Consider the following 14900-nt stretch of genomic DNA (forward strand, 5'->3'; position numbering starts at 1 on the left):
TGAGTCCAGAAAATCAGGCCAGGTGATATCAGTAGAAGATATGAATGCGCACATGGAAGATCTAGACGGATATGCTGATTACATTGGTTCTTTAGTGTTGGATCTTGCGAGGAAGAGAACCTTGTTGTATTTAACAGATAAAGTAACTGCCTTGGGCAGGTAACGTGGCAATACGAAAACAGGCACTTAAGTATCGACTGGTTTACGAATGGTTTACGAATGACTAGACCAAAGGACGATAGATAAACACGGAATAGCCTGGGTAGCGATCATAAGTGACCCTTGACTTTTGGGAGACATACCGACGCAACAAAACCTAAGTGAATAGAAAGTAGCGGAAATAGCAAAATGCGTAGAGAAGAAAGGGGAGGCCCTTCCTACAGCATCTCTGGAATTACAAGGAACTCGTAGAGGTAATGCAACAGATAAGGCAAGCAAGGTTAAAAAATTGTTGGAGTGGAAAGAAAAAACCCTGCAAGTGGTGGAGCAAGGAAATGCAAGTGGTGGAACAAGGAAATGAAGCAAGCTATAGAACAGCATAAGCAGGCGTCAAGGCATCATCGAGAAGTCAAAATGTTGGGTTTACATGAAGAGGTACTGCTTAGATGGAAGAAGCATCCAGAAAAGAAAAGGGTGGCGAGCGAACAAGTGCAACGAAAAAAAAATGTACAAGTGAAAGTCAGCTGCATGACATTCGCAAAATAAAAGACAAAAACGCACCAACGATATTGTGGAACCATGCAAGAGCACTCAGAGCTCCAGCTAAAAATTCGCGAACGGCTTTGACGGATGAAGATGCTAACATCTTTTAAGGAGAAGACGCGCTGCGGTGCATCAGAGACGTTATTATGTATAACTTGCACAAGAAAAATAGAGTAGTCCAGACTTAAACAGACTTAGCAACAGTGAAGCCTGAGAAATCAATATTTAGCGCAGAGAGATTTTACTGTAAAAAAGTAGAAGAAAATGTTTCCAATAACACAGCCGCTGAACCCAATAAAAATCCCAATACAGCTAATCAGAAAGATGGGTCCAAAGAACAGGGCACTGCTGATTAATCCCATGGAGCAAGTGATTAAAATTTGGAAAATTCCGTTTAAGTTGCGTAAAAACAGGATGAACTTTAAGGGCAAAAGTGATAAAGATAAGACGAGCTCGTACAGGCCAGTTACAGTAACGTCTTTGGTATATAAAATAGGAATGTGAGCCATAAAATTAGAGCTGTCGAAGCGGGTGAAGAAAAAGCATATACTTGGTGAGCTACACAATGGGCTCAAGCCAGGCAGACGCTTAGAGGATAATATATTTGTACTAACGCAGTGCATAGAGACTTCAATAGCTCGGAACACACCTTTAAAGGTAACATTTCTAGATATCAAGGGAGCTTACGACAACGTAAACAGAGAATAAAGAGACCAGTAATGACGGGATATCAATTCAGCAAGAAGCCATACCCATTGTCAAGCAATATGAACACCCGGGTGTACACATAAGCGAAGAAAAGACCTGCTCAAGCGTCCACCAAGGTAGGCTAAAAATGAAAGGTAAGTGAAATGCGACAATAATGAAAGATAGAGCCACTTTGTGGCTACAATACGAGGTGGTGTGAGGAACTTGGGAATAGTGTAATACTGCCAGTGCTAAGGACCGCAAATGTAATATTGTGCCACAAAACAGAAATCTTGTCAGGTTTTAAGATTAACTAGAGGGTGGTCGACCGACTGGCTTTGGGGAACCCCGGTAAAATCACAAGTGAGGCAGAGCAAGTAGACCTGAGTTGGGCTTCTTTTGAAGTATGAGAAACGCAGAGCAAGATTAGCTTTGAAGAGAGACTGTAAGGAACACGGGTGAAAACATATGGCCGGCTGAATTGCGTAAGCATCTGTACCTTAAACGCGTGATCACGGAATGAAGGAAAAGGGCGACAGTTGGCAACTAAGTACAGGGTAATTCAAAGTGAAAATATACAACCAATCGTAAAAAAAAAATAAGGTGAGAGAAAGAGCTACGGTAAATTGCTTGGATGCAAAGGGCGGAAACAAGAAAATACCGAGGACATTTAGAAAAACGGCAATAAATAATTCGCGTCGCGCATACGATCACATTACAAAACAATCGCAAATTATGACAATCGAAAAGCGCAAACGAGACCAAACCAAGCCAACTAAACAAGCGCGAGCGAGAGCTGACGCGAACAGACGATAGTACGAAACGAGTGGTCCGGCTTACACCACATACGAGTACGCATCGAGCGGTCGGGCGGTTCCGCAAGATCCTCACTGAAGGGGCCGCTCTCATTGGTGTCCGCCGTTCGCGGTTCACTCCCTTTATCACCTGCTCCGCGTTCGCTCTTACGTCTTTCGCTGCGCTCGTTCGCTCGGTTATGACGCCGCCGACGCCGACGCTCGCTGCAGGAACGGGCGCCCAATGGCCGCGCTCTAAAACGACACGATCGTGCGGATTCCACTTAATTACACGCGTTGACTATAAAGCCATTGCGTTAGCAGCAGAAAAACAAATTTAAGAACTTTCAGAAAGGTGGAAACACAATGATAGATGCTACAAGGGCGTCAGCGAATTGAAAAGAAAAGAATCCGTGCAAGAACAGTCCAGACAGCAGGTTTTCCGCCTTCAGCAGAGGCGAGAGCGGTCGCTGTCGTTGCACCGCAGACGAGAGTTGCTCGCAGAGCTAAACAGGGCACGCCAACCCTAAAACTCGTCGCCGATCACCAAGCAGTCTGCCTCGTCGTATTTGGTGTGGAAGCCGTAGTGGAAGAACTCGCTCAGCACCCGCACCATCTTCACCCTGCTGTACGCGCCGAACCAGTTGGCGAACGAACAAGTGTCCTCGTGGTCATCCCAGTCCAAGTCGTACGCGGCCAGACTGTACGGGACGTTAGTACTGTTCCGCTTGATTCTACACAGCTGCAGAAAAAATAAAGAGTGTCGTTGGCTTAGACTTGCAAAACGCACCTAAGCGGTCTCCTAAGGCGCATTTCAAACATGAGCTTCTACGCATCAATACCTTGCGTATTGTAAGCTTAAACAATGTAGCATGCGAGAAACAAGTCGCACAAGCTCTGAGATCTCTGAGAAACAGTAAACGTCTCACTAATTGTGCGCACGCGCGTTAGCCCCTGCAAATGATGCTTTGATATTATAATTCATCGGAAGTGGCCCGCCGAGTACACTTTGCCTGTCGAAAATGATGTCATTGCGGTACTAAGATGGCGCCGAAGAATACCTACACTTGGGTACACTAACCCCCGAGCGGTCCTATATGCCGCCGCATGCTATGTTTTCTACGCTACCAAAACTCGAACGCTGCTGAAGAGGTTTCGCACTCGGGACTCGACTATATACGCGTGGCATGTCTCGGCGCTCCGGCACTGTTCCCTGTACGTATCGCAGACGCAAAATATATGCGCTAACGCCCCTTGTAAACGGCAGCGGTGCCAATCAAGGCCCCGAGAACAGCCCTGGGGAACTATAACGTAAAGCTATTTCAATCTTTTTGTATTAGAATTCTGCCGCTAGCCCTCCTGATTAGACGGAAATTTTTCGCGCAAGCCCCACTTCGCCCGTCTGTCGCCCGACGTCCCGAAAAGCGCGAGAACTCCCCATCTTCTATGACGTGTACGCACCGATTATGCAAGATTACGCAAAAGAAAAGTTATGATTTCGTATTCTACGCCTTTCTCACCATTAGCGCGCCTCTATCAGTCAAAAAGTTTTCGGGTTGCGCCCACTTACCCTGTCTGCGTCACACGACGTTGCAAAAACCCGAAAACTCACCACGTAAAAGTAGCGTGTACGCATTAAAGATGCATTAATATGCCGAACAAAATATAACTTATTTTTTTCTGAATAGCCGAAGACTGCCGGTCCTGCAAGGAATAGAAGATCGCTGTCCGCCTATCACTCTGGCACTGGCTACTCGGAGCCGCAGGGCAGAATGAATTTATTTGTTTATAACAAAAATTTTGACGTGGCAGTATAACGTTATCGAGCACTTTCGGCGCGTATACGACATCGCTCAGCCAACTCTACTTTGCCGAAGACCAATTTTAGAGGCATTTTTAACCTTTTGTTCCACGCTGCCTCAATTTTGGACCACCAACCGCAAGCTAAGCAAGGGGACGCCGATAATCGCTGACGCCGGCACCATGCACCTTCCTCATCCTGTTATCTACTTTCACTGCGCTAGCCCCACCGGAAGCTTCTCCACTTCTGCGTGTTCCTACGCCTCTTATCAGCCAATTAGATAAGAACCTGTCAATGTAGGCGATATCATTCACTTTGAAAGCAAACAAAAGAGACCTCCTCTAAACGAGGGGAGCGTTTGATTAAGCTGTTCAGGCAACGCTGCGAGTCAGTTACGTAAGCTTGATGTAGATAGATTAGAATAAAAACATATTAGAATAGTTTTGCGTTTAGGGCCCCTGATTACGACTGCTGCCATATACCAAAGACGCTAACGCTAGGCTATCGAATATATTTTGTGCTGCCCGACGCACTGAAAGCGGCGACGGATTTTAGCCTCTTCTCTGGCAAGCATCGATGAGGACTTTATTTTGAGTCTTTGGTCCCACCCGAGATATACAAATAACAGCACGCATCATGCCGTTTTTTTACACGTCACACGACTAGCCTCAAGACCTTTAATATGCTGCGGTACTGGTAATTACCATCACCGCACTAATGTTCTCGTCGTCCCCATCCTCTACCATTTACCTTTTCTCTTTCCTGAGTGCAGCATAGAAGGTTATAGCACTCAAACTCAGGCCAAGTTTCTGTAAATAAATCCCGCAACTACTACTATTCTTTGGCCCACCGGTTTTCTACTCTACACGTTACAGGACCCACCGAGTTCTCGTTAATTCCTTCGATCTCAAATTCAACATTAGCTAAACTCGTGCACTCTCTAACCCACACAGCCATCTTGCTGTCTAACAACGGCAGACGTATCATATTTTCCCACTCATATCAAGGTGTGTGCGTGTCCAAGTTTCAAGCGCTGCTTGATGGTAGAAGGCACGCATTTCACACTGTTTATGCACGTATTTTAATCGTCAAGTTTTCAGTTGTCAAATCAGAGCGCCTCCAAGATGCGTTGCAACCCGTTTTTCTTTTTCCTTGTGTTCAGGAAATTTACTTATGATTTGAAGTCTTTGTGTCCCCAACGCCTACGCTAACGTATCTCGTGGACAGAGTTACATCACGAAATCTCGAAATGTTGCTTATTTGCGAGGCTATATAATATTATATTAACCCATTGCATATTAATCCTCAAACGTGCCCTTAGGCTTTGCGGGTAAAGGACCTGGATCATTTGTTGGAAATCATCTCTAGTGTTGCAGGAGGTCATCTGTAACGAAAAGGTTGCTGAAATATTTACTAAAATATACGTCCGATTCTTTCTCCTTAGCTTCGCGATTATCTAAGGAGGACGGCCGTTTCAGCCGGGACACGGACTGCGCGAACCATGCATGCATTTGCCATTTTTTTTGCCTAATCTCTACACCCTCGCTTACTCTGAAACACACGAGACATCACAGAGGTCCATCCCACGAAACAACCTCACCTTTTCTCGCAGGCTTCCTTCTGTGTCCCACAACAAGAGACGCCCGTCTTCGTATCGGTACCTAACGTGGTACGTCGAGTTGTAACGCTCTCTGTAGAAGAAAAAGTCTCCTGGGTAGCCACACACCTGCAATAAAGTTAAACGCTGCCTTCATGAAGGAACTAACGATGTCCGTGAAGAACAGAAGCAATACAAGCGGTGACCCAAGAGCCTATGGTAGCGGTGGACCGAAGACAATAGCAAAGGGAAACAAACTATACAGGTTGTCCTGAGCCTAATTTTTAAAAATGAAAGGCACTCCGAACGCCAGTTGAACCGAATGCATAATACTGGCACTGGCCTAGAGTTACTCATGTTATTTTTTATTTTCCCCTTAACTAATGGATTAGTTATGTTTAAGTAATCAACTTTTTAAGTATTGGCTGTAGACGCCAAGTGTGATACGCAAACTTGTAGAGTACCTTGAGAAACCTCTCAATTAATTCTTTCCAACACGATATATTTCACGTGGTCCTTTCTTACGCGTTCCAAAGAAAGTACGCGAAATATGAAAAAGAAATACCACGTGACGGGGCTCTTGCGCACTGTTGTGCTGCTCTCAAGCGTGCAATGGACGAACATGGTCGGCGGCACCGAGACTGGCCCACGACAGGGCGCGAGCCAGTCTGAGCAATACATCTGATTCTTGCCTATTTCTAGTTTCTTCTTCACTGCTCTTAGGCTTCCTCCGTTGCTGAGAGTATGCTCAATCTATCCATATTGTACTTCCTTATGTCAGCTATATTACGCTAGTTGATTAACTTCGAAAGTTATGCCAGTTCTATTCTAGCTGTAGGGTTAGAGGCTTTCATATATTGGCGTTTCTTAATCAGATCTTTCGTCTCCTGCGATAGTTACCGATATCCTGTCTAACGATGTTACCACCGACTTCTATTGCACACTCCTTAATGATGCCCATAAGATCGTCGTTCATTGCTTCAACACTATAGTCATCTTCCTCAGTTAAAACCCAATACCTGTTGCTTGATCCGCAATTCCTCTATTTTCCCTCTTACCGCTAACTCATTGATCGACTTCTTATGTACCAGTTTCTTCCGTTCACTCCTCAAGTCTAGGCTAATTCGAGATCGTACCATGCTATGGTCACTGCAGGGCACCTTGCCGAGCACGTCCACATGTTGTATGATGCCTGGCCTAGCGCAGAGTGTGAGGTCTATTTCATTTCTGGTCTCACCATTTGGGCTCCTCCACGTCCACTTTCGGCTATCCCGCTTGCGAAACAAGGTATTCATTATCCGCAAATTATTCCGTTCTGCAAACTCTACCAGTAACTCTCCCCTGCTATTCCTAGAGCATATGCCATATTCCCCCACTGACTTGTCTCCAGCCTGCTTCTTGCCCACCCTGGCATTCAAGTCGCCCATCAGTATAGTGTTTTTTTTTTTACTTTACCCATCGTCGATTCCACGTCTTCATAGAAGCTTTCAACTTCCTGGTCATCATGACTGGATGTGGGGCGTAGACCTGTACGTCCTTCAATTTGTACCTCTTATTAAATTTCACGACAAGACCTGCCACCCTCTCGTTAATGCTATAGAGTTCCTGTGTTACCAGCTATATCCTTATTAATCAGGAATCCGACTCCTAGTTCTCATATCTCCGCTAGGCCCCGGCAGATCAGGACGTGCCCGCTTTTTAGCACTGTATATCCTTCATTTGTCCTCTTAACCTCACTGAGCCCTATTATATCCCATTTAATGCCCGCTAATTCTTCTAATAGCACTGCTAGACTCGCCTCATTAGATAACGTTCTAGCGTTAAACGTTGCCAAGGTTCACATTCCGATGGCGGCCTGTCCGGATCCAGAGATTCTTAGCACCCTCTGCTGCGTCACAGGTCTGACCGCCGCCGTGGTCAGTTGCTTGGCAGCTGCTGGGGACTGAGGGCCGGGGTTTGATTGTTGTATTCATATAGGAGGTTGTGGCCAAGTACTGCGCCAGGGTGGCCAATCCTGCTCTGGTGAGGGAGTGCGTTACCGGTTCTCGTCACCGGTATCAGGCCGCTCTCCAAGCCTGCTTATGCAATTTTATTAACACGCGTATTTTTTTTTTTCTTTTTAGTCCGGTGGAAAATTGCGCGGCACCGGGATTCGAACCCCGGTCCTCTTGCACGCGAGGCGGATGCTGCACCTCTACGCGATCGCTGCAGTACTTAAGACGAGGCAACTTCATCCGTACCACGTGCAGCTGCACCAGAAGTTGGAGCCCCACAATTTCCAAAATCGAAAGAACTTCGCAAACTGGATTATAATCAAGACGAAAGAGGATCCAGGCTTTGTCAACAAAATACTTGGGACCGATGAAGCTACCTTCTCACGTAATGCGCAAGTGAACATCCACAACGCTCACTATTAGAGCGACGAAAACCCTCACTGGGTTTTGAAGACACATCACCAATATCAGTGGTCGGTTAATGTGTGGTATGGAATTTACGGCGGCACTATCATTGGCCCCGTGCTTTTTGATAACACGCTTACAGGCAAAAGATACGTCAGCGACATCCTTGATGGGGCGCTTGAGGATTTTCTTTACGAAGTTCCATTGGCTAGGATCAAGGATATCTTGTATCAGCATGATGGTGCCCCCACGCACGGCAGCAGCAAAGCTTGCAAATGGCTGCATTAAGTATTCCCGCAGCAGTGGTTTGGACGGCATGGGCCCATTGCTTGGCCGGCACGGTCGCCAGATTTAACTCTCCTCGATTTCTTTATCTGGGGCTACGTCAAGGATCAAGTATACCGGACACCAACTAGAACATCAGAGAAACTAGAACATCAGAGAACCTAAAGGAAAATATAAGACAAGTCTGCTACTCCATCCCTGATACCATGATCAAGAACGCCTCGGAAAATGTGCCTATGAGATGCCAAATGTGCACTGCAGCCAGATGGTGACCTCTTAAACACGCATTGTAGTCATAGGGCGCTTTTTGGATTGAAGGTCAGTGGAAAATCATTCCGGCTGCCATAACACCGCCTCCCCACCCAACCCCATTACACTCCGTCGGCAGGCTGCAAGCTCTTGCCCATTTCAAGCATCAAAAAATGAAGGATTATTATGTTCTTGTTCTCTTTCGTCTCCTTAAACGCTTTAACCCTTTAACGCTTCGGCACGGCTCGGCCAGCTGCACGCATTTGCGCCGCCATGTGATAAAAGCCGCACGCCTAGATGCCTACACCAGACATAACGCCCTGTCGCGGGCCAGTATCACTGCAGCCGACATTGTTCATGCATCGCATGCTTGAGAGCAGCACAATAACAGTGCGCAACCGCCCCGTCACGTGGTATTTTTTTCATATTTCGCTGGCTTTCTTTGGAACGCGGGAAAAAACGACCACGTGAGATATATTGTGTTGGAAAGAATTTAATGAGAACTTTCTGAAGGTGCTCTACAACTTTGCGTATCACACTAGGGGTCGGCAGCCAATACTTAAAAGATTGATTAATTAAACATAACTAATCCATTAGTTAAGGGGAAAAAATAGCTTGTGCATCTCTAGGCCAGTGCCAGTATTATGCATTCGGTTCAACTGGCGTTCGGAGTGCCTTTCATTTTTAAAACCTTGGCTAAAGTTATGTGGGACAACCTGTATAAGGCATGACATCCAGAGAAAACAGGGGGAGGCGGGAGGTGGCAATTCAAGACGACGAGCAAAACGAGAACAAGGTAAAAGCGGCAGCCAATGCTTCGGCAAGTTAACTTGTCTTATTCAAGGCGACATAAGCATATGTCGCCTTGAAAAAGACAAGTTAACTTGTCGAAACGTTAACTCCCGCTTTTACCTTGTTCTCGTTTTGCACATCATAAGTATAGGGCGTGTATTCCTCGATACAAAACAATAAATGATGATCACAGATATGTGCTCTCTGATTCTTGCATTAAAATTCTCGTGCAAACCGAAAAGCAACTTATTTCTGAAAATTTAAGAAATGACTTGCTCCGCGATCAGGCATTCCAGTTTTTGTTTTCGGGCATTGTGCAAAAATCATCGGCACGCTGCAGCCGAAACTCTTTACTGCTTATTGGAATGCCATCAGGCTCGTGGTGTTGTACCCGAATGCTGGAAACATCTCATGCGTTTATCGAAGAGCTGCCTGTATCTCTAAACGCGTAAATTACAAGGCTCTGCAATATATATACGCCACGTGGCTTTTGTTGATTAGATCAACGCAACGCCTCGTCAGGCTCCGCCCTCGTCATTCTTGCAACGGCAGAAGGCGAACCCAACGGGCTACACGCTTTGACTCGTTCGTTTAAAATGATTAATTGTATAAAACCGTGCAAATACAACACATTCGGAGATCCAGGAAGGCCTTCGGTGTTGTATTACTGCCCGCTCCGCCTGCATGTTCAGCCTTTCGAAGCTCTATATAGGTCCGATCGAACGCGATATTCGGCGTATATCAATTCAGCTCTGATCGTTCGAATAAAACACCTAGTCATACGGAACGTACTTCGCGCATATTTCTCGCAACTGCGTTCTAATAAAACCATGCTGGGCGATGCCCTAAAAACCTGCCACGTTTTTTTTTTCTCTCTTTTCTTTTGTTTCTTCTTTTTTTTTTTCTTCTCTACTGGTACCTAGAGGGGTTTCTGACGTGCTGTACCGCTAGAGCGATTGCGGGACTCATTTGATTCATCTTGTTCTTTGTACACGAATTTGCGCAACCGAGACCATGCTGGTTAGCACGCAGTTGTATTCACAAGCTGGCAGATTCGTGACTCTATAGTCGAGAAATCCTGTATAAGATACAACTAACCCCTGGCACCTACTGCACCACCCTATGCGCCCTCAGTTTCCTTATTCCACGTGCCTCTCTCACGGTGCGTCTCGCTGCCACCGAGGGTTCGTGCTTACGTGTTCGTAGGCCGCAAACGGCAGCGTGGTGCTGAAATTAGCCTCTCGGAACATCGCATCAGCGCCATCCTGAAGATCGCTCAAGCTTTTGGGGTAGTACGTGTAGGCCGACATCGTCACAGAGAGAGACAGCGCAGCAGGAATGCGCATGCGCGACAGCTCTTTCAGGGACTTGACCGCCTCGCCCTGCAACAAAAGAGCGCCGCAAATTGCTGACGTCATCCCTTCGACGACACGCAACGCGTCAAGAAGCACTGAGCTCGCACAAAGACCAGCCGCCGCAGGTAAGCTTGACAGCCAATTTCGAGAGTCGAGGGTTTTCACTAGGGATACTTCTACACAGCACATACGGGGCGTCCTGCGTACACAAGCCCACCTAATCTATCTTTTCCTCAACTCCATGTGCGACCAGATTGGCATAGAGATTAATATAAGCATCTCATTTCAGTCAGTATACGGGTAGTACTTGGCAGGTGCCCTCAGGCTCCTCCTTTTTTGGGGCTTCTGCGTCTTGCTCTAAGGAACGAAGGTATGAAATCCACATTTCGCGATAACAAAGGTATTAAATCTACATTTCGCGATAATCGCGATTTTCGCGATAACATTTCGCGAGACCATCAAATGACATCGTTTAGCATAAGAGAGCCATGGTTCCTTAGCGAAGCTATGGCGTGAGCTGGACCATTGTAAATACCAACCCGCGGCTTGCGAGAACACACCAGCTCGAGCTCGGTCAGAACTCGCAACCGCTCCAGCAGGCGGCGACAGGACGCGCTTCGGATTCTTTTGGTCTCCATTTCGGTGAATATAGAAGGGAGTCACTATTTTATAGCGTCCTTCTCACAGTGGCAAAATGACCCGACGTGATGCCTTATAGTGGCTATGGCATTGCACTGCTAAAGCAATCTTTACAATTCATGTATCTTCAGCGAAACTAAAAAAAAAACACTCGCCGCCCTGCTGTTTGGCACTTCTAATTGGCACGTTTTTGGCACGTAGGCGCAATAAAGCAATCTTAATTCTGTGTTCATTTCACCACAGAAATTGCGGCAGTTGCACTTGAAGTGACAGTCTGAAACTATAGGCTATATCAAAGCACTTAGAAAAAACTTCGTGTAAAGGTGTGTGTGTGTGTGTATATATATATATATATATATATATATATATATATATATATATATATATATATATATATATATATATATATATATATATATACACATATATATTGCCTGTGTGGGTTAGCGCATATATCTATGATGTGCTTATACATCAGTAAACGCTGTACCACTGTACAATTATTGTCAAAAATACTAGTGTGTGTTCTATACTGAGTGACGGCTGCCAAGTTGATGTTGAAAACCATTAGGTCTTAACTTTGCGATAACACTGACGCGTCATCAAAAAACATACCAAGATGTAACAGAAATTCAATAACCGTTTTTGTAACTGTTCAGCGCACGACACGCTGCAAAAGACAGCTCCGAAACTAATTACCATTCTTTCAGAGGCAGAAAAATAAATTAAACTATGCTGTATTACGTGGCAAAACCACCATTGATTATGAAGCACGCCGTTGCAGGGAACTCCCGATTAATTTTAACCACCTGGAGTTCTTTAACGTGCACCCAATGCACGGTACACGAGCGCCTTTTTGCATCCTGACTCCATCGAATTGCGGCCGCAGCGGCCGGGACCGAGCCCACTACTTCGAGCTCAGCAGAGCGCGAGGCCGAAGCCACTGCGCTACAGCAGCGGGTAGCGGCAGGACAATTATACAACTAGCCCGGTCTCGCACCTTACTGCAGTCTATTTCTAGTTACGCGGGCCGTAACAACTCGGTTCTTGTGCACCGGTCCTGTCTGAACAGCGCTTGTCGTCGTCTCCGCTATTTTTTTCTTCGCCTTCCATTGTCTCACTTGGCGCTGTTTAACAACTATGCCGTACGCGCCTACCTTCGCGGCACCCTCTTTGCCGCCACCGGCGCCTTACGCGCGTTTTTCCCCTCCTGCAACCGTGCCATATAATGCGTGGCCTCCGAGATTGCGCCGCTGGCGCGCTGGTGCAATATCGGAGGCCGCGTGTAACTCGGAACGCTTTGTTCTTTCGGGTATCTGCTCCGGCTGGCCACCACGTTTCTTATTCAGCCACCGCAGTCCAGCCGCTCCCTCCCCCCCCCCCCCCCAGAAAAAGAAGAGAAAGCTTGAAGTTCGTGTTTCTGGCGGCAACCAAAGCGATTGCTGAGAAGCGCGCACACCAATTCGAAAACAGCATAAAGCTTCGACTTGAAGGAAGCATTCGCCAACTTCTCTCGTCAGACTGGATGCGAATACTTACAAGCGTCTGTACGATACCGCTGGCGTGCTTCTCGACAAATATATTGGTGGGCGCGGACACTAGTTCCGGCGTGGGATTTTTTCCAAGGTACACGCGATGCCCGTGGACGATGATGAAGTCGGGCATCAGCACGTTTCTGCAAAACAGTACGTGTTGCGCAAAAGTCAACGGCGACTGAAACGTTTGAAAAAGCAACGAGATTGGATGTCCGCGTTAAATTAGTTTATGCTGCCACGTGTCGTTGTCACTTTTTTGCCGGTATACATTTTCACCTGATTATCGCAGTTTTCAAGTTGTTGCTCACGTGATGAAGAAGACGAGCAGTGACAGCAGCAGCAGCAGCAGCAGGATCACCAACGCATCATGCAAAACGACGCTGAACTTGGAATACTGTGCGCTACCCTAAGTGAGTATTCCAGCAGCCTCTTACTTGTTAATAAGCCTACTGTCACTTGGTGGAAGACCTGGCTCAATTGTCAAGCTTGAATGCAAAAGTTCCACGCACGTACGCTGCAACCCGCTACGCCTAACGATGCAACCACACCCTCACCCCTGTCCGTCATCAGCTCTGGGGTGCCTCGCCAACGAGATCCGGTGATCTTCAGATGCAGATACGACATTAATACATAGGACTCCTCATAAGAGCCAGTTTCGCCGTAAGTGTCCGCAACCGATGATATGACGCCACTAACAACGTGGTCGTGTGTCTTTCGGAGGTGGCTTATAATTTGGTTTATTAATCACGATGCAGATTTTACCAGCTGGTCCACATTAAAGGTCGCTCTGGTAGAAGTTCTAGTAAATAAACCATCTTTCACAACATGTGCAAGATGCGCCTAGTGTATCGCAAATTTCTTGAATGTGATCGCCGATACTGCAGCAAAAGAGTCTTGTCTGATCACTTAACACGCATGACGGAAGTACTATTGTACATTCTCGAATGTAAGCGAGCATCAGCGATGAAATGTACGGTTACACATATAAATAGCGGACGGATTTGGGCCCGTGGATTAAGATTGGACGACCCTGGCTGGTGTTCGCCACTGCCGTTGTTCTTAGTGTTGTTTGTCTTTCGGGGCACGGAGTTAGCCCAGTAGATAGCCTTAACTCGTAGTTTTGGCAGTGTTTATTAATTCGCCAATACTGGTAAAAATATTTGTATAAATCTAATGTGACATCACTTGGCCGAAAAGAAAATCACTTATTGTTACTTTGAGAAAATAAAGGGCGAAGCTGGCCTTTCTTGAATTTCCCGGCCATAACATGAACGACGGGGCATCGGTATGATGCCACGAATTTCAACATGCTTGTCCGTATTGGCAAGCTTGTTGCTCGTATTTCTCGTGTTTATTGCTCGTTTATTTTCTCGTATGGGCCGTTTCGGCACGGAGAAATGATCTAGAAACTGGACTCGTTGGCCTTCGGTTCCTTTAGAATGAGGTGCACAGCTTATTTAACGATAAACAATAAACTACGTCGGAGTAACCGCCATAGAAGTCCATTACGTCGCGGTGAGCTAGGTGCAGGAATTACAGCGTCGCGTCGCCATCCGTCTTTTGTCTTTGCGCATTGTTTGCCAAGACGCCCCTCACAGTTAAGAGTGGTCGTCGTGCTACTGCCCAAGTGCGATCTACTAATACAATTTACTGTAAATTATTTCTATTCACTGGCCCTTGTAAGGAGAACTAACCTGACACTTTCATCTTCATATTTCTTGCTTTTTCTTTTTACTTCTTTTTGCCTATTTTTTCTGTCCTTGTTTGAGTGAAATGAAGGTCCTCGTCTTCGAAATCGAAAAGATTACCGTTTTGCCAGGAACGCGAGGCAGTGACTCGATAGCTGGCGTTATATTCACAAATGCTTCTCGACTCGACTTGGAACGCTGCTTGAGGCTGGTTTTACATTTCACAAATCAACCTCAACTCTAAACGCTCCAGGGCCCTTTGCACGTAAAGATGGCTGCCATGCGATCTGTCCCTCGTATCGTCGGCTTCTCCAAATATATGCCAGTTGCCTTTGTAGCTTTTCTTTCGACAATGACCTACGCATTCCTAAAGGCTT

The 14900-nt window shown here is 46.3% G+C and overlaps 1 protein-coding gene across 1 annotated transcript in view; it reads right to left on the reverse strand.

The window, feature by feature from the left end:
• Positions 1-2500: 2500 nt before the first annotated feature.
• The window catches only part of LOC126529340 (uncharacterized), a 45247-nt gene continuing 32847 nt past the window's right edge, over positions 2501-14900 (reverse strand). The window contains exons 9-12 of the mRNA XM_050176943.3: positions 12840-12975; positions 10503-10688; positions 5585-5710; positions 2501-2925 (exon numbers count right to left, since the gene is read on the reverse strand). Of these exons, the coding sequence (XP_050032900.3) occupies positions 2710-2925; positions 5585-5710; positions 10503-10688; positions 12840-12975 (664 nt within the window). The 3' untranslated portion in view covers positions 2501-2709. The remainder of the gene's footprint in view (positions 2926-5584; positions 5711-10502; positions 10689-12839; positions 12976-14900) is intronic.

Source organism: Dermacentor andersoni, chromosome 8 (assembly GCF_023375885.2).
Source record: "Dermacentor andersoni chromosome 8, qqDerAnde1_hic_scaffold, whole genome shotgun sequence".
Lineage (NCBI taxonomy): Eukaryota > Metazoa > Arthropoda > Arachnida > Ixodida > Ixodidae > Dermacentor > Dermacentor andersoni.